The 27737-nt window shown below is 46.6% G+C and overlaps 1 protein-coding gene across 4 annotated transcripts in view; it reads left to right on the top strand.

Moving 5' to 3' along the window:
- The window catches only part of CLSTN1 (calsyntenin 1), a 392368-nt gene that overhangs the window by 325274 nt on the left and 39357 nt on the right, over positions 1-27737 (top strand). For all 4 annotated transcript variants that reach the window (XM_069241167.1, XM_069241166.1, XM_069241170.1 and 1 more), the window contains 2 exons: positions 1534-1679; positions 1963-2098. In XM_069241167.1, coding sequence (XP_069097268.1) covers positions 1534-1679; positions 1963-2098 — 282 coding nt within the window. The remainder of the gene's footprint in view (positions 1-1533; positions 1680-1962; positions 2099-27737) is intronic.

The raw sequence follows: 27737 nt of genomic DNA, 5'->3' as shown, positions 1-27737 counted from the left end.
GACAGGTTGAGGCCCACTCCCCAAAGGAAGTGGTCATCTTGGTGGTGTAGTGACCCCAAGTGTAACTAGCCTGTTGGCTACTACCCTTCACTCCTGTTAATGCCCCCTGAATTGAGTATTTAGGTGACCCCCCTGATACCAGGACTTCAGATCTTCACTCGACATAAAAGGAGTGGACACTAAGTCTGCTGAATCCGTGAATGGAGGAGTACAACAGACTTAGCGCCAACCCTGCCAGCCTGCGTGCTGCACCTGACCCGTAAAGAGCAACTGACCTGTCCTGCTGCTGTAGCCTCCAAGAAACTGGGAAAGATGCTAGTGCATCGCCTAGAAGACCTCCCTTGGAGCAGAGGAGCTGCTTCCCTGCATCAGCAGGCAACCCAAGAAAGAAGTGCAAGGACTGGGAGCGCCAAAACTCTACACCGGCTATCACCACTACACCTGAGCTACCTGCCTCCTAACCTGACCTGAAGTGGGCCAGCTGTGTCAGCATGATTCCCAGGCCCTCCGGAGACGAAGCCCACCTTGAGTTCACCCACTGTAAACTTCCCAACAGCATCTGCAGCCTGTTTCTGCAGATCCCCCTTCACTGCTACCGCCTCCGGTGACAGAGGCCTGACGGTCCACTGCACCTGAATGCCCCAGACCAAGAAGAAGAGGGACTCTGGTGTCCCTACGTCGCCCTGGCTTGAGAGACCTAAGCCCACTTGTTGGTTCAGCCGCACTGGACCCCCAGTCAACACCTGCAGCCTGTTTCTGTGGGCACCCTCTACTGCAGCCACCCCGAGAACAGTAAATCTGACAGTCCAAAATCACCTCTGCACCTGAACCTAGGAAAACAGGACCTCTAGTGTTCCTGCGTCCCTGAGCATCAGAAGACTTAAACCCCCTGGAGGTTTACCTGGACTGGACTCAATCCCCATAGACTTACACAAGGCACCTGCCACTAAACTACACCCAGCCACCTCAGTGCTGCCGGAGTGACTTGTTGGTGTGGCCTTGGATCTTGCCCCATACTTACTTTAAGTCGAAATAATTGGTCCCCTAAATGCACTGTCCACTTCTGCAAACTATAAAAACATATTCATATCTCAAAGTACTTACCTGATTACGGTGATCTTGGTATCTACATTTATGTAAGTGTTACTTTTTATAAATCAGTATCAGATTTCTTTGAGTGTGTCTCACTTACTATGCCTTACATGCTTAGCACTCCCCTCTGACATGCCTACATGCTCTGCCACACTACTACAAAAACGAGCATTTTGGTCTCTGTGATAGTTTTGGGGGTTGCCTGGACTCTTTGCACAGTGTACCTCTTTTTGGGCCATTATCTAAAGAGACAGCGTCTCACTGTTACACATTCCTGATTTTGGCATTACCCAGGCCTATTTCCTGAACTGAGGCATCAGTAATTGTTGGTGATTTCTGTATTGTAGTATATGTCATAGATAAAGTATCTACCATGATTGGTTGTAGTTTAATACAGCCAATAATGTTAGTGGTTTACCGGAAAATGTTTTGCTTTTATAGGCGTAGACACCATGGCAAGTTATGAGGAAGTTTTGCATCTGATCCGGTACAGGAACTGGCATCCAGACTCCATGTTTGATCGGAAGTTTAAGCTGGTGTGCTCAGAGCTGAATGGGCGCTATGTTAGCAATGAGTTTAAGGTGGAGGTAAGCAATTCGCGCTAATCTGTGTTTGCCTGAGCTTCTTTTTTAGTGATAAAAGGATATATTGTTTGTAATGTCCTTGTAATACATAAGATATTATAAAATATTGTCTGGAGTGATTGTTGCAGGTCACATGGAACAGTTCTCAAGGTCTGGCCAGAAGAGTGTGTGGGGCCTGTATATTTAACATAATGTCTGAGCAAGGGGAAAACTGACACCCAAAAGACATGTGGGACTGTCTTACAAGACTTTCAGTGTTTGCTACTGTTTCTTCTAATTTCTCCAGGTTAATGTCATCCACACAGCGAGCCCAGAGGAGCAGCCCAATCACATTGTTGTACAGCCACAGTTTGTTAATCCGATGCACCATGCCTTTGTGGATCTTTCTGGGCACAACCTGGCAAACCCTCACCCTTCTTCAGGTAAGGGCAGTTCTGGGACCACTTTGCTTGCAAAGCTCTTAAATGCTTAACTAGATTTTCCTATTGAACCTGGATTGTTAATGTTTTCTATTTGTACCTATCTTTTTTTCTTCCCTTGGTCATGTCTAATTTTACTTCCTGTAAACTGAAGTGCTTGTGCTTTTCTAAATTTCTTTGAAAGGGAGTGGAAAATTCCCTTTTGAAAGGGAGTGGGAGCAAAAGCTATGGAGATTTAACAAAGCTGACACTGCAGAACACATCCAAAAGACCTTTTGCGTTTTCAAGAGAGCAGTAGGCAAGACAATCACCTTTTTACTTTGACATGTGCTTTGAAAGAGGGGAAACAACCTAATGTAAAGGTCTTCCAGAAATATGTATCTTTTTTGATAGTCAGTAAAGTGTTCGTTAGGGTGAGACAAGGCACTCTTATGGATGTGTGGGAACCTTTAAGATCAGTAAAACCTTATATGTACACTTACTTGCGCCTCCACCACTATCTCTCTAAACACCTTATCCAGCTGAATTTCCAAATACTACTGAAGAATGTTCCACCTTCCATACACCTCAGTTTTTCTTGTGGAAAGCAGTGGCATCTTTCACTTCTAGGTGATACTTATCAGTAGTCATAAGCTCTTAGAAATATAGTGATATATATATATATATATAATAATTTCATTCGATGGCATGTGTAGCTGCAGATACACATGCTGTGCAGAAGTCTGCCATCTAGTGTTGGGCTCGGAGTGTTACAATTTGTTTTTCTTCGAAGATTGAGATTTCTTCACGGGATTGAGTGACTCCTTCTTTTCGACTCCATTATGCATGGGCATCGACTCCATGTTAGATTGTTTTCTTTCCGCCATTGGGTTCAGACGTATTTCCTTTCGCTCTGTCGTTAGTTCAATTCGGAAAACCCTGAAAAAGCTTCATGTCTCGTCGGTATTGTTTCGATCGCGTTACACCTTCGATCCACACTTCAGTACCGTCAGAACAAATATCTCTACTTGCCCTTCGGGGCACCCGTGCCCAACTCGGGCCTGGTCGGGCCGACCGGGTGGAAGCCTTATGGATCGGACTCCATTCCGATTCTGTCCTCTGTGCCACGCTAAATTCCCCTATACTAACCAATACTTCGTCTGTAATCTGACTTTCCCCCACCATCAGTAAGAAAATTGCGAGGCCTGCAGATCCTTCCGGTCAAAAAAGACACTCCGTGACAGAAGAGCACGGAGGCTTGAGATGGCGTCAAAAAGCTCAGAACATCTCGACAAGGAAGAGATCATGCAGACCACAGTCTCCGTTCGATGATCCAACTCTGACCAGGATTCTGAGGAGGACAGACCGGTCACGGCAGGACAACTAGAGAGTACGCCTGCCCCTGTACCATCTAAGCCCAAACATAAGGCCTTGGGGACGCCACTGCTGGAAAGCCATGGCTCGACCCGAAAAAAGACGCTCGGTGACCAACCCACCAGTTCTGCACCGAAAAAGGCCACTCCTCCGAAGCCATCGGATTCGAGCCGAAGCTCCGTCTCCGAACCAAGCAAACACTGCTCCTCTGAGTCCAAATCTCAAATCATTTTCCGAGCCGAGACCAACCTCAACCCCATCTTTTTCGATACCGAAGAAGCCAGCTTCGGAACCAAAAAGACCTAGTTATACTGAGTAGCATGGACTTTCAAAAACACTTAGAAAAAGCCATAAATCTACTGAGGACTCCACCCACTAAACCCCCCACCCCCCACCAAATGCAACCAATAATGGAAGTAATGGATGAACGGCAAGCCAGGATTCATATCCATAAAGAAACTGGCAGAATTTTAACTGCACCTCCTCCAAAACCAAAGAGGGAAATGAGCCTTTCAGGAGGAAGTGGACACTACACAGCCTCCAGCTAAAGTGCCAGAAACGAAGGAGAGACCTCCATCGCCTCAATTTTCTCCTCCTCAATCTTTTCCTCACTCTCCACATCTACATATCTCTCCTACTACCTGTCCTACACCTATGCAGTCACCATCGCACTCATTTGATTCGCAGCAGGATAATGTGGATCCATGAGATCTTTATGATCCAGACCCCATTCCGAACAATAACCCAGATTGCTATCCCTCTCAGCCTTCACCACCAGATGATAGTACAGGCTACAATCAAGTGATAGCTAGGGTGGCAGCATATCATAATGTCACTATGCACACTGAGCCGTTAGAGGATGATTTTTTATTTAATACACTCTTCTCCACGCATGCAACATATCAGTCGCTCCCTGTGCTCCCCGGCATGCTAAAACATGCTGACCAAATATTTAGCGAGCCTACAAAGGCAAGAATAATTACTCCTAGAGTAGAAAAGAAATATAAGCCACCTCCTTCTGATCCTGTCATTATTACCCAACAACTACCTCCAGGCTCAGTAGTGGTAAGCGCTGCCAGAAAGAGGGCAAACTCGCAGTCAGGTGATGCACCCCCACCAGACAAAGAGAGTAGGAAGTTTGATGCTTCAGAAAAGAGGGTGGCATCTCAGGCAGCCAACCAATGGAGAATAGCCAACTCACAGGCATTGTTAGCAAGATATGACAGGGCCCACTGGGACGAGATGAAAGATATAATCCAGCATCTCCCCAAAAGAACAGCAAAAGAGGGCCCAGCAGATAGTGGAGGAAGGGCAAGCCATCACTAAAAATCAGATTAGGGCTGCCTAGACTCAGCAGACACAGCGGCCAGAAGCATCAACACTGCTGTAACCATCAGGAGGCATGCATGGCTTAGGTCCTCAGGATTCAAACCCGAAATCCAACAGGCAGTGTTGAATATGCCATTCAACAAGAAACAGCTTTTCGGCAGAGAGGTCGACACTGCTAGAGAAAAAATGTGTAAGGATTCAGACACCTGATGGGTGCACTATACACCACATAATACAGGGGATCCTTTTGCAAACCCCAATTTAGAGGTGGATTTAGGGTTCAAACTGCGGAGGCATCCACATCACAGCAAAGCCGGCCTACCAACCTCAATACCAACGAGGTGGTTTTAAAAGCTCATATAGAGGCCAGTACCCCAGAGGCAGGGGAAAATATCAAACACCTAAATAAGCCTCACAACAAAGTTAACAGCGATTTGTGCCTTTCCTTTCCAGTCCACACCTCCCCTGTGGGAGGAAAACTGCAACAGTTCCACAACAATTGGCTAAACATTACCACAGACAGCTGGGTATTATCAATTATCCACAATGGCTATTGCCTAGAATTGATACAAAATCCACCAAAACCACACTGTAGGATGTTGGCTCTGTATATACTATTTCAAAGTAAGAAATAGTGTGCACAGAGTCCAAGGGTTCCCCTTAGAGGTAAGATAGTGGCAAAAGAGATCATTCTAATGCTCTACTTTGTGGTAGTGTGGTCGAGCAGCAGGCTTATCAGAGGGTAGTGTTAAGCATTTGTTGTACACACACAGGCAATAAATGAGGAACACACCCTGGGACAGGTACCTTTTTTACTGCTTGTAAGTCCTCTCTCAGTGATGTGAACAGGCCCTCTAGAAATGCCTGTGTAATAGAGCCCTCTCCTTCCTCCTCCTGTCCCTCACGCCCTTGTCACGCCATGGCAGCTGCATCCCCTTCAGCTTTGCTCAATGCAGAGCTGGTAAGCATGTCTTTCACTGATCTGTCTTTTTTGGAGCGCGCTGTGGCCATTGTCCTCGGCAGGGTCTGTCTGTGGCCATTCCTCAACCCCTTCGTTTGCTGTGTGCTTTACTCGCGTTGTGTCACTGAGTTGCGGTCTTGGTGGGGCATCTCATCTGCACACCCACATCTGTTTCATGGGCGGCTACTCCACTGGGGGAACCCCTGGTGCAGGGTCCCCTGTGCTAGCTCAATGGCTGAAGAGACTCCTCTCCCCACGGGTGCGGGGGGAGCCTCCCCTATTCATGCTCCCTGCCGCCTGGACCTGACTGTGATCCAGAGGTGGGGAAGATGGCTGCGTCTTCCTGAGCTGGCCCTCACTTTAGTTGGGTAGGCTGTTGCTCCGACCTCGGGCCCTCGTCTTCCTGAGCCCGTCTGCCTCATTCCCCCAGGCCTCTGGGTCCTCCCGGCCATCCTTCCACCTCACCGCGGCTAGGCACTCGGAGACAGCTCGTCTGGGGGCCCATCTCTCCTCGCAGTCCCCAGAGGCTGTGCCACTGGTCAAGGTCCCCAGCAGGTCTTCCTGCCCCAGGCCCCCTCCTCACCCACTCCACTTTTCCTCCTACTGGTCAATCGGCGCAGGTCCTCAACCGTGGGGGTTTGCGGACACCTCAGGCGGTGGCCGGCCCAAAGGGCCTCGTTGCTAGCCTGGGATGACAGGCCCTCCCCTGCTCTCCTCACTATCCGCTCCGTTGTCTGTGTCACTAGCCTGTCTTCCAGCAGCGCTTGCCGAGTTGGTCCACTCACCGCCTCAACCCTTCAGTCCACCTCTCCTTGCGCGTGTCTGTCTGATCAGGGCCCCTTCACCGGGTCCGCCTCGCCGGCACTCCTCTTCGTCTCCATCTGGTTGGTCTGCTTGCCCCTCTGTGCCTAACCTCTCCTTTCGTCCCAACCAGGTGGTCACCCCTGGGACTCCGTTGGTACCCCCTCATTCGTAGGTCCGCCATGCCACTCCCCCCTCAGCCGCTCCGCCAGGTTCCTTTGTCGAGCCACACCAGTAGTCTCCCCCTCTGTTACTCACACGACTGGTGCTGGAGGGACCCTTCCCAGCTTCTTCTCTAAGCCGTGGGCATCTTCTGTTTGTGGTGGCCAGCTGCGCCCTGCCGCTCCACGGTTGCTGCCATCTTGGGGGTCTGCTGGCCTCTTCACGCGCTGAGCTCTTACTCGGATTCTAAGGTAAGTAAATGTTACGTTCACAGGTAAGTAAAACACTTACAGGGTTCAAAGTTGGGTCCAAGGTAGCCCACCGTTGGGGGGGTTCAAGGCAACCCCAAAGTTACCACACCAGCTGCTCAGGGCTGGTCAGGTGCAGAGGTCAAAGTGGTGCCCAAAACACATAGGCTTCAATGGAAATAGGGGTGCCCCGATTCCAGTCTGCCAGCAGGTAAGTACCCGCGACTTCGGAGGGCAGACCAGGGGGGTTTTGTAGGGCACGGGGGATACAAGCAGGCACAGAAAGTACATCCTCAGCGGCACAGGGGCGGCCGGGTGCAGAGTGCAAACAGGCGTCGGGTTTTCAATAGGAATCAATGGGGAAACCCTGGGGTCTCTTTTATAATGCAGGCACAGGGGGGACTCCTAGGGGTATCCACCACCTGGGCTAGGCAGAGGGTCATCTGGGGGTCGCTGCACTGGAGTTCGGTTCCTTCAGGTCCTGGGGGCTGCGGGTGCAGTGTGGTTTCCAGGCGTCGGGTTCCTTGAAGCAGGCAGTCGCGGTCATGGGGAGCCTCTGTATTTCCTCTGCAGGCGTAGCTGTGGGGGCTCGGGGGGGGGGCAATTCTGGCTACTCACGGGCTCACAGTCGCTGGGGAGTCCTCCCTGTAGTGTTAGTTTTCTGCAGGTCGAGCCGGGGGCGTCTGGTGCAGAGTGGAAAGCCTCACGCTTCCGGTGGGAAACGTGTGGTCTTTAAAAGTTGCTTCTTTGTTTCCAAAAGTTGCAGTTTCTTGAACAGGGCCGCTGTTCTCGGGAGCTTCTTGGTCCTTTAGATGCAGGGTAGTCCTCTGAGGCTTTAGAGGTCGCTGGACCCTGTTGGATGTGTCGCTGTTGCAGTTTTCTTCGAAGTAGGGAGACAGGCCGGTGGGGCTGGGACGAAGTCAGTTGTCGTCTCTGTCTTCACTGCAGGGCGTGACTCCTCCTTGTTTTTCTCATTATCTCCTCCAGCCTTGCCGCCAAAAGTGGTGGCAGTGGCCGGAGGGGCGGGCATCTCCACTAGCTGGGATGCCCTGTGGCGCTGTAACAAAGGGGGTAGGCCTTTGAGGCTCACCGCCAGGTGTTACAGTTCCTGCAGGGGGAGGTGAGAAGCACCTCCACCCAGTACAGGCTTTGTTCCTGGCCACAGAGTGACAATGTCACTCTCCCCATGTGGCCAGCAACATGTCTGGTGTGTGGCAGGCTGGCAACAACTAGTCAGCCCACACTGGAGTCGGGTATGTTTTCAGGGGGCATCTCTAAGATGCCCTCTGGGTGTATTTTTACAATACAGTGCACACTGGCATCAGTGTGCATTTATTGTGCTGAGAAGTTTGATACCAAACTTCCCAGTTTTCAGTGTAGCCATTCTGGTGCTGTGGAGTTAGTGTTTGAGACTCCAGACCCTATACTCTTATGGCTACCCTGCACTTACAATGTCTTAGGTTTTGCTTAGACACTGTAGGGGCATAGTGTTCATGCACCTCTGCCCTCACCTGTGGTATAGTGCACCCTGCCTTAGGGCTGTAAGGCCTGCTAGAGGGGTGACTTATCTATGCCATAGGCAGTGTGAGGTTGGCATGGCACTCTGAGGTGAGTCCATGTCGACTTAATTTTCTCCCCACCAGCACACACAAGCTGGCAAGCAGTGTGTATGTGCTGAGTGAGGGGTCCCCAGGGTGGCATAAGACATGCTGCAGCCCTTAGAGACCTTCCCTGGCATCAGGGCCACAGACCATATCACTTTGTTACAGGAGGAAGTCAAATCTCTATTACTCAAACAAGCAATAGAAGCAGTGCCACAAAATCAAGTAGGGACAGGAGTTTACTCACTATTTCTTCATTCCCAAAAAGTATGGCACCTTAAGGCCAATATTAGATCGCAGGACCCTCAATCTTAACATCCTGTCAGAACACTTTCACATGGTAACTCTAAAGGATGTTATCTCACTACTTCAAAAACACGATTTCATGGCAACATTAGACCTCAGAGATGCGTATTTTCCTATACCCATCTTTCCTGCGCACAGAAAATATCTCAGGTTTGTCATTCAAGGAAAGCACTATCAGTTCAAGGTGTTATCCTTTGGAATAACCGCTCCAAGGGTATTCACAAAGTGCCTAGCTGTAGTCGCAGCTTACCTAAGACGACAACACATACATGTCTTTCCATATCTAGACAATTGCCTGATAAAATCAAACAGTCATACGCAGTGTCAAAACCATGTGCATTATGTAATACAGACCCTGCACACGCTAGGGTTCTCGATAAATTACCAAAAGTCACAACTACAGCCTGCGCAAATACAACAGTATTTATGGCCAGTACCAAATACTCAAAAAGTGATTGCAAGTCCAAATACGCAAAGATAACAAGCTTTCCAGAATATAATAGTACAAATACAGACAGATCAACAGTACACTGTCAAACTTGTCATGAAAATATTAGGGATGATGGCATCATGTATTGCAATTGTTCCACATGCAAGACTAAACATGCGGCCCTTGCAACAGTGCCTTGCACAACAGTGGTCACAAGCACAGGGTCAACTTCAAGATCTAGTGTTGATAGACTGCCAAACATACATGTCCCTTCAGTTGTGGAATTCCACAAATCTAAACAAAGGGCGGCCGTTTCAAGACCCTGTGCCTCAGACCATAGTTAAAACAGATGCGTATCAATGCTTGGCACGGGAGCTCAACTCAACAATCACAACATTCAAGGACAATGGGATTCACAACACAAACAGCTACACATAAATCACTTAGAGCTGTTCGCTGTCTTGCTAGCACTCAAAGCTTTTCATCCTCTCCTTATTCACAAGAATGTCCTGATCAACGTCCCAACTCTCCCTCCTAACTCAAAAAATTTGGAAATGGGCAAAAAAACAATCAAACTCACCTGGTAGCACAAGACATTCCAGGGATACACAACCTGCTAGCGGATGTTCTCAGCAGAAATCATCAACAGACACACGAGTGGGAGATTCACCCTCCAGTACTTCAAAAATTCTTTCAACAATTGGGAACACCAGACATAGATCTGTTCGCCACCAGCAAAAACGCAAAATGCCAAAACTTTGCATCCAGATACCCACATCCCCTATCCAAGGGCAATGCTCTATGGATCAGTTGGTCAGGGATATTTGCTTATGCTTTTCCCCCCTCTCCCGCTCATTTCTTATCTGGTCAACAAACTGAGTCAAAACAAACTCAAACTAATACTCATAGCACAAACGTGGGCTCGCCAACCATGGTACACCACACTGTTGGACCTATCTGTAGTACCCCACATCAAGCTACCAAACAGACCAGATCTGTTAACACAACACAAACAGATCAGACACCTGAATCCTGCACCGCTCGACCTAGCAATCTGGCTCCTGAAGTCTTAGAATTTGGATATCTAAACCTTTGTAAAGAATGTATGGAGGTCATTAAACAAGCAAGAAAACCCACAACCAGACAGTGTTACGCTAACAAATGGAAAAGATTTGTTTGTTACTGCCAGGCTAATCAGATTACGTCACTAGACGCCTCCACACAAGACATTGGATTTTTTTTAAGTGTAGTAAGTAAGTTACAATCTAGCCTTCTCTTCCATTAAAATACATCTCACTGCAATATCTGCTTATCTGCAAATTAAACATACCAAATCACTTTTTAGAATCCCAGTTATTAAAGTAATTATGGAAGGACTAAAATGAATTATACCCCCAAGGACACCACCAGTGCCTTTGTGAAATCTTAATATTGTGTTAACACGACTAATGGGCCCACCATTTGAACTCATGCATTCTTGTCAAATTCAGTTTTTAACTTGGAAAGTAGCCTTTCTAATAGCCATCACTTCACTTAGAAGAGTTAGCGAAATACAGGCATTTACTATTCAAGAACCATTTATACAAATACATAAACATAAGGTGGTTCTCCGTACAAATCCACAATTCTTACCAAAAGTCATATCACCGTTTCATCTAAATCAAACAGTAGAACTCCCAGTCTTCTTCCCACCGCCAGACTCAGTAGCAGAAAGAGCATTATATGCGTTAGACATAAAAAGAGCGCTAATGTACTACATTGACAGAACAAAACAATTTCGGAAAACAAAACAATTGTTTGTATCTTTCTAAAAACCACATGCAGGTAACCCCCTATCCAAACAGGGCATTGCCAGATGGATTGTCAAATGCATACAAACCTGTTACGTTAAAGCTAAAAGAGAATTGCCCATTACTCCAAGGGCACACTCCACTAGAAAGAAAGGCGCCACAATGGCTTTTCTTGGTAATATACCAATGACAGAGATTTGTAAGGCAGCCACTTGGTCTACACCCCATACATTTACTAAGCATTACTGTGTAGATGTGTTAACAGCACAACAAGCCACAGTAGGACAGGCTGTACTAAGAACATTATTTCAGACAACTTCAACTCCTACAGGCTAACCACCGCTTTTGGGGAGATTACTGCTTTGTAGTCTATGCACAGCATGTGTATCTGCAGCTACACACGCCATTGAACGGAAAATGTCACTTACCCAGTGTATATCTGTTTGTGGCATGTTGCGCTGCAGATTCACATGCACCCTCCCACCTCACCGGGAGCCTGTACAATGCACAGCATGTGAATCTGCAGCGCAACATGCCGTGAACAGATGTACTCTGGGTAAGTGACATTTTCCATATATATATATATATATATATATATATATATGTGTGTTTGATGGCATGTGTAGCTGCAGATACACATGCTGTGCAGTGTTCCTGCCATCTAGTGATGGACTTAGTGTTACAAGTTGTTTTTCTTCGAAGAAGTCTTTTTGAGTCACAGGACCAAGTAACTACTCCCTTTCGGCTCCATTGCGCATGGGCGTCGACTCCTTCTTAGATTGTTTTCTTTCCGCCATCGGGTTTTTTACGCTCTTCGCTCCGTAATTCAAATCGGGAAAACTTAGAAAATCATCGAAATCCGCCGGTATTGTTTGCGTTTGGGACCGGTTTAGTATAAACACATCAGCACCGACAACAAGACTGCTTCGGCGGCCCTTTGTGGCTTCTGCACTTAACCAAGGCCTGGTCGGCCCGACCACACCTGTCGTCGAAGACGCATGGACCAAACCACCCTTCCGTTTCTGTCCGACGTGTTACACCAAGTATCCTTATACAGACCAGCATCGGGTCTGTAACCTGTGTTTATCGCCCAAACACAGAGGATACTTGTGAGGCCTGCAAAGCTTTTCGATCCAAGAAGACCCTAATAGATCGACGCGCAAGACATTTACAGATGGCGTCGAAGCTGACACAACACCTTGACGTCAAGAAAGAAGAAACGAGAATCTCCATTCAGGGTTCGGACTCTGATGACTCCAGGGATCGGCCATCGACGGCAGCGCAAAAAGTGAGTACACCTGCCCCGTCCCAGACCCAAGGTCAGATAAAGAAACAAAAGGCCTCGGGGATGCCACTGCTGGAAGACCATGGCTCGACCCACAGAAAAGGTGGTGACCAAATACCATCATCGGCACTGAAAAAGGCCAAAATATTGCCGAAGACTTTCGACTCGGGTCGAGAAACTGGCACCGAAAAGAGTTGACATTGAGTGGTAGAGTCGAACAAACTTTGGAAAAGCCTCTCGGAGCCGAGACCGACAGTTTCCATCTGGGTTTCGGTACCGAAAAAAACGGCTTTGGAGCCGAAAAAGACTTCCCATACGGAAGAGCAGGGTCTCTCTCAACATCTCAAGGAAAGGCACATATTCGAGCAGGAACTGGATTTGGAAGAGCTTGACCAAACTCAACCAAGGCTACAAATCCAAAAAGGCACAGGGAAAATACAAACCATCCCTCCGCTCAAGTTCAAAAGAAAACTGGCTTTTCATGGGACTGAAATGCAACCAAAAGCCAAGGTGGTTAGAGAAAAGTCACCACCCCCACATTTCTCACCACAAACGTCCCCACTTCAATCACCGCAACTGTCACCAGTGGGTACACCAATGGCACAGTCACCCACACATACTGGGATGACGCAGGACGATGCAGACCCCTGGGTTCTATTAGACCCATCAGTTTCGGACAACAGTGTCCGGAGTGTTATCCTTCAAAACCTTCACCTCCTGAGGATAGCACGTCCTACACGCAGATGCTAGCCAGAGCAGCAACATTTCACAATTTTACAATGCATTCAGAACCAGTGGAGGATGACTTTCTGTTTAACACTCTGGCATCCACGCATGCTTCTTACCAAAGCCTGGCAATGTTACCGGGCACGCTTAAACATGCACAGCAGGTTTTCCAAGAACCAGTAAAAGGGAGAGCCATCACACCAAGGGTCGAGAAAAAGTATAAACTGCCCCCATCAGACCCTGTTTTTATTACCCAAAAGCTCCCTCTGGACTCAGTTGTAGTGGGGGCTGCAAGAAAGCAGGCAAATTCAGTCATCAGGGGATGTGCCACCCCCTGATAAGGAAAGCCGTAAGTTTGACGCGGCATGGAAAAGAGTGGCATCGCAAGCGGCCAATCAGTGACGTATTGCCAACTCACAAGCCCTCCTTGCCCGCTACGACAGAGCACATTGAGACGAGATGCAGGATATTATCCAACATCTACCAAAAGAGCATCAAAAACTTGCCCAACAAGTGGTGGAGGAGGGACAGCCATCTCCAACAACCAGATCCGCTCTGCACTAGACTCTGCTGATACAGCAGCACGGACTATCAATACAGCAGTCACCATTAGAAGGCATGCATGGCTGCAAAGTTATGGTTTTAAACCAGAGACACAGCAGGCGGTATTGAATATGCCGTTCAATCAACACCAGCTATTCGGGCCGGAGGTGGACACGGCAATAGAAAAAATGAAAAAGGAGACAGACACGGCCAAAGCCATGGCCGCGCTCTACTCCTTTCCATACAGGGGAACATTTAGGAAACCACAGTTTAGGGGAGGGTTTAGACACCAACCCTCAGAACCATCCACCTCCCAAACAAAACCCACTTACCAGTCTCAGTACCAGAGAGGGGGGTTTTTGTGGTTCCAACAGAGGACAGTTCCCAAGAGGAAGAGGGAAATTTCAGCCTGCCAAGCAAACCCCTAGTAGCAATCAGTGACTTCAATGTCACACTTACCCAACATACATCACCAGTGGGGGGGAGATGAACAAAATACCACAACAGTTGGGCACACATTACCACGGACACGTGGGTTATATCAATTATCCAACATGGTTACTGCATAGAGTTCACAAGATTCCCTCCAGATGTTCCTCCAAGAACGCACAAGATGTCATTACAACACCTAGACCCATTACAAATAGAGGTCCAAGCACTACTAGCAAAACAAGCCATAGAACCAGTACCTTATCACCAGAAAGGAACAGGGGTTTACTCCTTATATTTCCTTATTCCAAAAAAAGACAAAACGTTAAGGCCTATTCTAGATCTCAGAATGTTAAATCTCTTCATCAAATCAGATAATTTCCACATGGTAACACTACAGGACGTAGTTCCCTTACTAAAACAAGGGGAATACATGGCAACACTGGATCTAAAAGATGCCTATTTTCACATACCCATTTATCCATCTCACAGGAAATACCTCAGGTTTGTAATACAAGGCAAACATTACCAATTCAAAGTGTTGCCCTTTGGAATAACAACGGCACCCAGGGTATTTACAAAATGCCTAGCTGTAGTAGCAGCTCATATAAGGAGACATCACATGCACGTATTCCCGTATCTGGACGATTGGCTAATAAAAGTCAACACTCAACAACAATGTCAGAGTCACACGCAATATGTAATAGATGTTCGATGGCATGTGTAGCTGCAGATACACATGCTGTGCATTATCCTGCAAACTAGTGTTGGGCTCGGAGTGTTACAAGTTGTTTTTCTTCGATGAAGTCTTTTGGAGTCACGAGACTGAGGGACTCCTCCCCTTCGGCTCCATTGCACATGGGTGTCGACTCCATCTTAGATTGTTTTCTGTCCGCCATCGGGATCGGACGTGTTCCTCTTCGCTCCGTATTTCAATTTGGGAAAGTTACCTAGTTATCGGAAAATGTGACTGTATTGTTCGCGCTCGGTACCGGTTTAGTGTTAGCACATCGACACCGAAACAAAGAAGCGCTCCGGCGGCCCTTCGGGGCTTCCACTCTTCAGCGGGGCCTGGTCGGCCCGACTGCATCTATCTTCAAACCTCATGGACCGGACCCCCTTCCGTTTCTGCCCGAATTGCCACGCAAAGTATCCTTATACAGACCAACACTTGGTCTGTAATCTGTGTTTATCTCCGGAACAGAGCATTTCGATCAAAGAAGACCCTACGCGATCGAAGAGCTAGAAGACTCCAGATGGCGTCGACACCGGCCGAGCAGATCGACGTCGATGAAGAGGAGAGATTCGAGATTCGGACTCGGACGAGTCCGAAAGTGAGCAGCCGAAGACGCAGCAGCAAACTGTGAGTAAACCAGCCCCAGCAAAGACTCACTCAAAAATAATAAAGGCCAAGGGGATGCCACCGCCAACAGGCCATGGCTTAACCCGAAAACACGGTGACCAAACATCGGCACCGAAAAAGGCCTCCCAGCAGGCGAAGACATCCGACTCCGGTCGAGATACTGGCTCCGAATCATCTCGGCACCGAGAGTTCGACACGCCGAAAGTCAAGAAGGTTTCCTCTGAGCTGAAAAAGACTGTACAGAAACCTTCGGTGCTGAAACATGCAGCCTCGGAGCTGAAACCAGGCTCCTTTACAGAAGAGCAAGTCTTTTCAAGTCAAATGCAAGGGCACAGATTTGAACAAGAACTGGGCATGGCAGAGCCATATCATACCCAGAGGGGGCTGCACATACAGAAGGACACAGGGAAAATCCAAACTCTTCCTCCAATAAAAATCAAGCGAAAGCTAGCATTCCAGGAGACAGAAATGCAGCCAAGGGCAAAAGATACAACGCCACCAAGGTTCTCGCCACAGCATTCACCACTGCCTTCACCACACCTGTCCCTGGTAGCAACACCCCCAATGCAGTCGCCGACACACACGGGGATGACACAAGATGACCCGGATGCATGGGACTTATATGATGCACCGGTCTCAGACAATACTCCTGATTGCTACCCGGCAAGGCCGTCACCACCCGAGGACAGCACTGCGTATATGCAAGTGGTTTCAAGGGCAGCTACATTTCATAATGTAGCAATGCATGCAGAGCCCATAGAAGACGACTTCTTGTTTAACACCCTGGCATCCACTCACAGCTCATACCAAAGTTTGCCAATGCTACCAGGCATGTTAAAACACGCCAAACAGGTGTTTCAGGACCCAGTAAAAGGCAGAGCCATCACGCCTAGGTTGGAGAAGAAATATAAACCTCCCCCAACTGACCCTGTGTTTATAACACAGCAACTAACTCCAGATTCGGTGGTAGTTGGAGCAGCCCGAAAGAGAGCCAACTCCCAATCCTCAGGGGACGCACCACCGCCCAACAAGGAAAGTCGGAAATTCGATGCAGCAGGCAAGAGGGTAGCAGCACAGGCAGCCAATCAATGGCGGATTGCCAATTCTCAGGCTCTACTGGCTCGCTACAACAGGGCACATTGGGACGAGATGCATGATATCATCCAGCACTTGCCCAAGGAGTACCAAAAACGTGCCCAACAGGTTGTTGAGGAAGGACAAACGATCTTAAACAACCAAATAAGGTCTGCAATGGACCCGGTAGTCACAGCAGCAAGGACAGTGAACACTGCGGTAACCATTCGTAGGCACGCATGCTTACGTAGCTCGGGTTTTAAACCAGAAATCCAGCAAGCTGTGCTAAATATGCCGTTCAACCAAGAACAATTGTTTGGGCCGGAGTTGGATACAGCAATAGAAAAACTCAAAAAGGACACGGACACGGACGCGGCCAAAGCCATGGGCGCGCTCTACTCCCCACAAAGCAGAGGCACTTTTAGAAAGCCGCACTTTAGAGGGGGGTTTCGTTCCCAAACCACAGAGCCTTCCACCTCACAAGTCAGACCCACATATCAGGGCCAGTATCAAAGAGGAGGTTTTCGAGGAACATACAGGGGTGGAAAATTTTCAAAGGCAAGAGGGAAATTCCAGAGCCCAAAAACCCATCAAGCCAAACAGTGACTTCAATGTCACAAACCCCCACCGCTCAACACCAGTGGGAGGGAGACTTACTGCATACTACCACAACTGGGAAAACATAACTACGGACGCATGGGTCCTAGCCATTATCCAACAAAGGTTATTGCATAGAATTCCTACAATAACCACCAGATGTGCCGCCAAGGGCACATTATGTCCAAACAACACTTAGACCTGTTACAACTAGAAGTCCAAGCATTGTTACAAAAGCAAGCAATAGAACTAGTACCCAACCATCAAAAAGGAACAGGGGTGTACTCCCTGTATTTCCTGATTCCAAAGAAAGACAAAACGCTGAGACCCATATTAGACCTCAGAACACTAAATCTTTACATCAAATCAGATCACTTTCACATGGTAACACTTCAAGAAGTGATTCCATTGCTAAAAAAAAACAAGACTACATGTCAACATTAGATCTCAAGGATGCATATTTTCACATACCCATCCATCCTTCCCACAGGAAATACTTAAGGTTTGTAATCCAAGGCGTACATTACCAATTCAAGGTGTTACCATTCGGATAACAACAGCCCCAAGGGTATTCACAAAATGCCTTGCAGTAGTAGCCCCTCACATCAGGAGGCAGCACATGCACGTATTCCCTTACTTGGACGATTGGTTAATAAAAACCAGCACTCAGCAACAGTGTCTTCTACACACACAATACGTAATAGAAACTCTACAAGAACTAGGGTTCTCTATAAATTACCAAAAATCACATCTACAACCATCCCAAATACAACAATACTTGAGAGCCACACTCAATACACAAAGGGCGATTGCCACCCCAAGTCCACAAAGGGTACAGTCGTTCTGCGATACAATATTAAATATACAGTCAAACCAACACTACCAAGTGAGGTTTGTAATGAAACTTCTAGGCATGATGTCCTCATGCATAGCCATCGTCCCAAATGCAAGACTACACATGCGGCCCTTACAACAGTGCCTAACAACACAATGGACACAAGCACAGGGTCAACTCCAAGATCTAGTGTTGGTAGATCGCCAAACGCACCTCTCGCTTCAATGGTGGAACCCTATCAATTTAAACCAGGGGCGGCCATTCCATGACCCATTGCCTCAATACGTGATCACAACAGATGCTTCCATGATTGGGTGGGGAGCACACCTCAACCAGCACCGCATACAGGGACAATGGAACATTCAACAAAAACAACTGCACATAAATCACTTAGAACTGTTGGCAGTGTTTCTAGCATTGAAAGCATTTCAACCACTGATAGCCCACAAACACATTCTTGTCAAAACAGACATGACAACAATGTATTACCTCAACAAACAGGGAGGGACACACTCCTCACAACTGTGTCTCTTAGCACAAAATATTTGGCATTGGGCAATTCACAATCACATTTGCCTAATAGCACAATACATCCCAGGTATTCAAAACCAGTTAGCCGACAATCTCAGTCGAGCTCACCAACAAACACACAAATGGGAAATTCATCCCCAAATCCTACTAACTTACTTTCTACCCTGGGGAACACCACAAATAGACCTATTCGCAACAAAAGAGAACGCAAAATGCCAAGACTTTGCGTCCAGGTATCCACACCCTCTGTCCAAGGGCAATGCACTATGGATGAGTTGGTCAAGGATATTTGCTTACGCTTTTCCCCCCTCTCCCACTCCTTTCTTATCTGGTAAACAAATTAAGTCAAAGCAAACTCAAACTAATACTCATAGCACCAACCTGGGCTCGCCAACCGTGGTACACAACACTGCTGGACCTGTCAGTAGTGCCTCATATCAAACTACCAAACAGATCAGATCTGTTAACTCAACACAAACAACAGATCAGACACCCGAATCCAGCATCGCTCAATCTAGCAATCTGGCTCCTGAAGTCTTAGAATTTGGACATTTAGACCTTACACAAGAATGTATGGAGGTCATTTAACAGGCTAGAAGATCTACTACAAGACATTGTTATGCAAACAAATGGAAAATATTTGTTTATTACTGCCATATTAATCAAATTCAACCACTACATGTTTCTGCAAAGAACATTGTAAGCTACTTATTACACTTACAAAAATCTAAACTTGGGTTCTCTTCTATTAAGATACATCTCACAGCAATATCTGCCTATCTGCAGATTACACATTCAACATCACTTTTTAGAATCCCCGTCATCAAAGCATTTATGGAGGGATTAAAAAGAATCATACCCCCGAGAACACCACCAGTCCCTTCGTGGAATCTCAATATTGTGTAAACACGGCTCATGGGACCACCATTTGAACCCATGCACTCTTGTGAGATACAGTAATTAACTTGGAAAGTAGCCTTCCTAATAGCTATCACATCTCTTAGAAGAGTAAGTGAAATACAAGCATTCACTATACAAGAACCCTTTATACAAATACATAAACATAAAGTGGTTCTCCGTACAAATCCCAAATTCTTACCAAAAGTTATATCACCATTACACCTAAACCAAACAGTGGAACTCCCAGTCTTTTTTCCACAACCAGACTCTGTAGCCGAAAGAGCCTTACATACATTAGACATTAAACGAGCACTAATGTATTACATTGATAGAACAAAACAGTTTCGCAAAACAAGACAATTGTGTGTAGCCTTCCAAAAACCTCATGCAGGGAATCCAATATCCAAACAAGGCATTGTCGGATGGATAGTGAAATGTATTCAGACCTGCTATGTCAAAGCAAAAAGAGATCTACCTATTACACCAAAGGCACACTCCACTAGGAAAAAAGGCGCCACAGTGGCTTTTCTAGGGAATATACCTATGACAGAAATCTGTAAGGCAGCCACATGGTCTACGCCACATACATTCACAAAACATTACTGTGTAGATGTGTTAACAACACAACAAGCCACAGTAGGACAGGCTGTATTACGAACATTATTTCAAACAACTTCAACTCCTACAGGCTAAGCCACAGCTTTTTGGGCAGATTACTGCTTACTAGTCTATGCACAGCATGTGTATTTGCAGCTACACATGCCATCGAACGGAAAATGTCACTTACCCAGTGTACATCTGTTCGTGGCATGAGACGCTGTAGATTCACAAGTGCTCTCCCACCTCCCCGGGAGCCTGTAGCAGTTATAAGTGGCATAAAAACTGTAAAACTTGTAAATTTGTAAATAAATACTTTTTAAGACACATTATGTACATACATACTTACTCCATTGCATGGGCACAATTACTATATTCACAACTCTGACCTCACCCTCTGCGGGGAAAACAATCTAAGATGGAGTCGACGCCCATGCGCAATGGAGCCAAAGGGGAGGAGTCCCTCGGTCTTGTGACTCGAAAAGACTTCTTCGAAGAAAAACAACTTGTAACACTCCGAGCCCAACACTAGATGGCAGGATAATGCACAGCATGTGAATCTGCAGAGTTTCATGCCACGAACAGATGTACACTGGGTAAGTGACATTTTCCACTCTACACAAACTAGGGTTTTCTATAAATTACCAAAAATCTCATTTACAACCATCCCAAATACAGCAATACCTGGGAGCCACACTCAACACACAAAAAGCAATTGCCACTCCAAGTCCACAAAGAGTTAAATCGTTTCAAAATATAAGATCAAGCATGCAGCCAAACCAACAATACACGGTCAGGTTTGTGATGAAACTTCTAGGCATGATGTCCTCATGCATAGCTAATGTCCCAAACGCAAGACTACACATGCTGCCCTTACAACAGTGCCTAGCAAGACAATGGACGCAGGCACAGGGTCAACTCCAAGATCTAGTGTTGATAGACCGCCAAACACACACTTCGCTTCAATGGTTGGAACCCTGTAAATGTAAACAAAGGGTGGCCTTTTCAAGACCCAGTGCCTCACGCCATTATCACAACAGACGCCTCCATGATTGGGTGGGGAGCACACCTCAACAATCACAGCATACAAGGGCAGTGGGACAGTCAACAAAAACAACTTCACATACATCTCTTAGAACTGCTAGCAGTCTTTCTAGCACTAAAAGCCTTTCAGACCCTTCTAGTCCACTAACACATTCTTGTCAAAACAGACAATATGTCAACAATGTATTATCTAAACAAACAGGGGGGGGACACACTCGTCACAACTGTGTCTCCTAGCACAAAAAAATTGGCATTGGGCAATTCACAACAACATTCGCCTGATAGCACAATAATATACCAGGCGTTCACAATCAGTTAGCCGACCATCTCAGTCGAGATCGTGAAATACATCTCCAGATTCTACAAGATTACTTCTACTGCTGGGAGACACCAAACATAGATCTATTTGCAACAAAATGCCAAAACTTCACATCCAGGTACCCACACCCTCAGCCCAAGGACAATGCTCTATGGATCAGCTGGTCAGGGATATTTGCTCACGCTTTCCCCCTCTCCTGCTCATTCCTTTCCTGGTCAACAAATTGAGTCAAAACTAACTCAAACTAATACTCATAGCACCAACGTGGGCTCGCCAACCGTGGTACACCACACTGTTGGACTTCTCGGTAGTACCGCACATCAAACTACCAAACGGACCAGATGTGTTAACACAACACAAACAACAGATCAGACACCCTAATCCAGCATCGCTCAATCTAGCAATCTGGCTCCTGAAGTCTTAGAATTTGGATATCTAAACCTTTCAAATGAGTGTATGGAGGTCATTAAACAAGCAAGGAAACCGACAACAAGGCATTGTTATGCTAATAAATGGAAAAGGTTTGTTTTCTATTGCCAAGCAAATCAAATCACGCCGCTAGAGGCCTCCATACAAAACATTGTAAGTTATTTACTACACTTACAAAAAGCAAATCTTGCTTTTTTGTCCATAAAAATCCATCTCACTGCAGTATCTGCTTATCTGCAGATTAAGCATACAAAGTCGCTATTTAGAATCCCAGTTATTAAAGCCTTTATGGAAGGAATAAAAAGAATCATACCTCCAAGAACACCACCAGTACCTTCGTGGAATCTTAATATTGTACTTGCACGACTCATGGGTCCACCATTTGAACCCATGCATTCTTGTCAAATCCAATTTTTGACTTGGAAAGTAGCCTTTCTAATAGCCATCACTTCACTACCAAGAGTTAGCGAAATACAGGCGTTTACTATCCAAGAACCCTTTATACAAATACACAAACATAAAGTGGTTCTCCGTACAAATCCACACTTTTTACCAAAAGTCATATCACCATTTCATCTAAACCAAACAGTTGAACTCCCAGTCTTCTTTCCACAACCAGACTCCGTAGCAGAAAGGGCACTGCATACATTATACATAAAAAGAGCGCTAATGTATTACATAGACAGAACAAAAGCATTTAGTAAAACTAAACAATTGTTCGTAGCTTTCCAAAAACCCCATGCCGGTAACCCTATATCCAAACAGGGCATAGCCAGATGGATAGTCAAATGTATTCAGACCTGTTACCTTAAGGCTAAAAGAGAATTACCCATTACACCAAGAGCGCACTCCACTAGAAAGAAAGGTGCCACAATGGCTTTTCTAGGTAATATACCAATGACAGAGATTTGTAAGGCAGCCACTTGGTCTACACCCCATACATTTACTAAGCATTACTGTGTAGATGTGTTAACAATACAACAAGCCACAGTAGGACAGGCTGTAGTAAGAACATTATTTCAAACAACTTCCACTCCTACAGGCTGACCACCGCTTTTGGGAGGATTACTGCTTTGCAGTCTATGCACAGCATGTGTATCTGCAGCTACACATGCCATCAAAAGGAAAATGTCACTTACCCAGTGTACATCTGTTCGTGGCATGTTGCGCTGCAGATTCACATGCGCCCTCCCACCTCCCCGGGAGCCTGTAGCCGTTTTAGTTGCATGTAAATTGTATATATGTAAATAAATATTCCTTTACTGCAAACTATGTACATACATATCTACTCCATTGCATGGGCATCTTTAGTATCCTTATTTTACCAACTCCTACATCACCCTATGCGGGGAAAACAATCTAAGATGGAGTCGACGCCCATGTGCAATGGAGCCGAGAGGGAGGAGTCACTTGGTCCCATTACTCGAAAAGACTTCTTCTAAGAAAAACAACTTGTAACACTCCGAGCCCAACACTAGATGGCAGTAACAGTGCACAGCATGTGAATCTGCAGCGCAACATGCCATGAACAGATGTAAGTGGCATTTCCCAAACCATTTTCTTTCCAGCTATGAATTTTTCATAGCTTTCCCAGCATTGAATCTTTTGTAGATTGACATTGTTTAATTTGACCAAATATCAAGCCAGAAAGTCTTGCTAGTCAGTCCCCTTAACATAGCAGTGTCTGTAGACTCAAATAGCATTGAAAACCTTCCTTGTCTATAAGTAGTCCATTCACTGACCTTGTGACTTGAGTTCTGGCATTCAGGTGAGTGGACCACCTTCACAGAGAATGAGCTGTTTAGATTTTCTCCTCAAGCTGACGGCAGAGGAACCTTCAAAGCTCTTTTCGTCTCTGTTCATTATTTTCTTGGCTGTCAGGGGCATAAGTGTTCCTTGGGAATTCTCTTACCTCCACTATCAGGAAGGTAAGTAGGCTATTTTGATGTGCCTATTTGTTTTTGGAGCATTGAGCCCTTGGAATCATGCAGATGCTTGCCACCACTTCTAAATTAAGAGCTCCATTTAAACATGTGAAATATATGGGTACAGCCAAATTTATCACAATGACCCCACAAGAAATGCCTGTGTGCACATCAAGCTGGCCGTGTCACTAGAAACCCTGAGATCTGCCAAAAGTTTAGCCTCAGTCTCAGAGGTAGAGAGGCGAGGACCTTTGGGCAAAGCCAGCAAAGCGTGCTCAGGGGAGAATACCCAAAAGCACATTTTGAAGCTGGTGGGTACCTTCCGCAACTCTAATCAGCCTCCACACCCTAATTCCAGAGCCTGCTTCTAAGGTGTAGATTTCTAGAGTTATTGGAAAGCTTATATCAAAGGTCTCCAAAAACCAAGACTGTTTCAACTTCACCAGCATCTCCACAGCATTCAATTTCAAAGGAACCTCCTCAGCAGTCTACAGCAGTATTGATTTAAAGTATGTCCATGTAGACTAAGAAGTATAGTAAAGGCACTGAAGGTTTATGGATGACTATACCAGCGACAACCAGAGGTATGATGGCTTTGTTGCCTATGAAAACAGCCTCATAGTTAAAGGTTCACTCCTCACTAAAAGCCATAGTCAAAACTGCTACTTTGTCAGTAGTGACAGGGCCATCTTCTTTCTCGACAAACTCAGCAACGCTAATGGTCCATTGCTTGATTCCACTGTCATGACCTGACATGCAACATTTACGTTGATTACCTCACTGTCGACAGCACTGCATCGGACATAATTATCGACGATTCCAGTGTGACCCTTGTGGACTTTTTTACAGTTGTCCCTGAGAGTGCTACAGCTTAAAGCCTATTCTTGTAGTCCTGTTCTAGTAGTCAGTCCGCAAACACTAGCACAGCCTCCATCAGAAGGCAGTACAATTGGGGTCTGGATAGTGACTGAGGATTCCATCCTAGGAGCTGAAAGTGACTAGGACAATGCAGATCAGGGTGATCAAGCAAACAAATCCTCAAAGTTTGTTGCTTGCGCAACAGTAGATGCACATGCTCTACATTCTCTTCTACATAATGTTGAGCTTGTATGTTGCAAATTGTTTTTCTTTGAAGAATCCTTACAAGTCACAGGATGCACTATGACTCCTCCCTCTGGACAGTGTGCATGGGTACGGCTTCATCTATGTTAGCTTTTTTTTCCATCTGATTTGGATGTGTTTTGACGGAGCTCTGAGATGCAGTGGATATCTCTCCCATGTTTTTTTGGGCACGGTTTGAAACTTTGACTCTAAGCAATTAGAAGAACCGATTCGGCAACTGGATTTCTGTTCATAGACACCCTGTGGAGACGTACAGCAAGCTCTTGAGCCCGCACCCCCTTCTGGGTCCACGTTGACAGTTTACTGGCCTTTGGCATTCGAGAATGTGGAGCACCAGTAGTCCGCTGCGATACTCCCAACATCTTCACCGAATAAGACCTCTTCTGTGAGGAAGTAAAGGACACCTGCCCCTTCGGCATTCTGCTGCACTAAGCCACACCCAGCCCAGAGGCCATCTTTTCCAGTCTCTCTAACCGGAGGAAGAAGAGGAGGAGTTTTCACTAGCCCCCAAGACCAGCAGCACTTGACTGAAGACCACACCCAGGGTCATTAGTATGGTCGGCTCAGATATCCACCTCAAGCCTCACAAGAGGTCTCATGGAGAGGCAGAACACCAGTGCAGAGGGAGTTTGGCGTTGTGCTCAGCACATAAAACATTGTTACCTTCAAGGCTTTTGAGCTTTGGTCAGCACTGGCTATGGGCCTTAGATCTAGAAAGCACCCTCTAAGGGTCGTCTGTTCCTCTCAGCCCTCACAAAGGCTCTGACACCCAGGCACCCTTTGACTTCGAAGCTAACTCTGATATCCAGAACACCGTCAATGACCAGCTCTGAAGATTTGCAGCTGCCAACCCTGCAAAGACTCCAGGAGGAGCTCAGTAACACACAGAAGTGTCTCTGTGTTCATGCCATTACAGGGAAGGTTTTGGCCAAACTATATTTGCAGAAGCTCAGCAGAGACTGCCTGGAAAGAAATGGTTTGCCTTTCAGGAGGCACCCGCCTTGGAGACCTGCCTGGATCCAATGTCCAAGAGACGTAGGCACCAGCCCTCCAACTTATGCTTTACTTTCACCGCCTTCACCACCACACCCACCACCACTACTGTGCTCATGTACATTAACCCTACTGTCTTCAACAGAGTCACCTGAGTGGTCCCCATGCACCTTCTCCAGTCCAGGCAGCCACTCTGCACCTGTTAACCCACATGACACTCACTTCAAGCCAGGACCTTCAGGTGGCGCGTCCGGCAACTGCAGTATCCTTTGCCCAGGTGGTCCAGACCTCAATAACTACCCCATCAGGGCATCTCTCTGACAGTACCACACGATCCACGTGGTGGATACCCACTGGTGTACAGCAAACTTTAAAGGGCTCATGTCCCGCTAACACAGATCCCAATGGGAAGAGATGTAGGAGCTGGTTAAACATCTCCCTGAGGATTTCAGAAAGAGTGAGGATGAGAGATTGTCTGAGGAGGACAAGATCTGGTGGACACAGCCTGCCAGCGCCACCTTGCACAGCATCTCTGAGTTTAAGCTTGAGGTCTAACAGCATCTCCTGAACCTCCGTGTCAAATGAAGAACACCTGTTTGGGCAACAGGTTTACAAGGTGCTGGAGAAAATCAATGAAGACACCAGCTTCTCAACATCAATGGGTGCCCTTTGAAGTCCAGCTGCTAGGGCCTCCTTTCAGAGGCTCCAGTCTAGGGGAACGACTAATGTCATTTCACCCGAACAGCCACACTTATATGGGAGGCAACAGCAGTCCTTCTACCAGTAGGCCAGGGAGCGGCTATACCAAAGGTGCCTAAAGGGACATTAACAATAAGGGTAGGAGTGGAGGAGGCTCCGGTGAAGAGGCTTCCATCTCCAAACACTGACTTGCCAAGCCTCTGTCCTGCCCTGACAAACTCCCCCACACCCCTCCCAGCACCCCCTAATTGCCTGTCAGAGGGGAGATTGCAAGACTGTTTTCCCTGCTTGGAGGAAATCACCTCAAACCAGTATGTTTTTGCAGTTGTTCACCATGAATAGTGCATAGAATTCACAAACCCACCAACGTTCCACTCTGCGCGCACACATCCTCAGCAAAGAACACTTTCTCATTCTCCAGAAAGAGGTACCACCACTTGTCAATGATTGTAGGAAGTTGGCTCTGTATGTGCTATTTCAAAGTAAGGAATAGCATGCACAGAGTCCAAGGGTTCCCCTTAGAGGTAAAATAGTGGTAAAAATAGATAATACTAATGCTCTATTTTGTGGTAGTGTGGTCGAGCAGTAGGCTTATCCAAGGAGTAGTGTTAAGCATTTGTTGTACATACACATAGACAATAAATGAGGTACACACACTCAGAGACAAATCCAGCCAATAGGTTTTGTTATAGAAAAATATCTTTTCTTAGTTTATTTTAAGAACCACAGGTTCAAATTTAACATGTAATATCTTGTTTGAAAGGTATTGCAGGTAAGTACATTAGGAACTTTGAATCATTTCAATTGCATGTATACTTTTCAAGTTATTCACAAATAGCTACTTTAAAAGTGGACACTTAGTGCAATTTTCACAGTTCCTGGGGGAGGTACGTTTTTGTTAGTTTTACCAGGTAAGTACGACACTTACAGGGTTCAGTTCTTGGTCCAAGGTAGCCCACCGTTGGGGGTTCAGAGCAACCCCAAAGTTACCACACCAGCAGCTCAGGGCCGGTCAGGTGCAGAGTTCAAAGTGGGGCCCAAAACGCATAGGCTATAATGGAGAGAAGGGGGTGCCCCGGTTCCAGTCTGCCAGCAGGTAAGTACCCGCGTCTTCGGAGGGCAGACCAGGGGGGTTTTGTAGGGCACCGGGGGGGACACAAGCCCACACAGAAATTTCACCCTCAGCGGCTCGGGGGCGGCCGGGTGCAGTGTTAGAACAAGCGTCGGGTTCGCAATGTTAGTCAATGAGA

This window comes from Pleurodeles waltl, chromosome 6 (assembly GCF_031143425.1).
Source record: "Pleurodeles waltl isolate 20211129_DDA chromosome 6, aPleWal1.hap1.20221129, whole genome shotgun sequence".
Classification (NCBI taxonomy): Eukaryota; Metazoa; Chordata; class Amphibia; order Caudata; family Salamandridae; genus Pleurodeles; species Pleurodeles waltl.
Note: the sequence above shows the minus strand (reverse complement) of the source record. Positions and strands in the feature narration are given on the sequence as shown.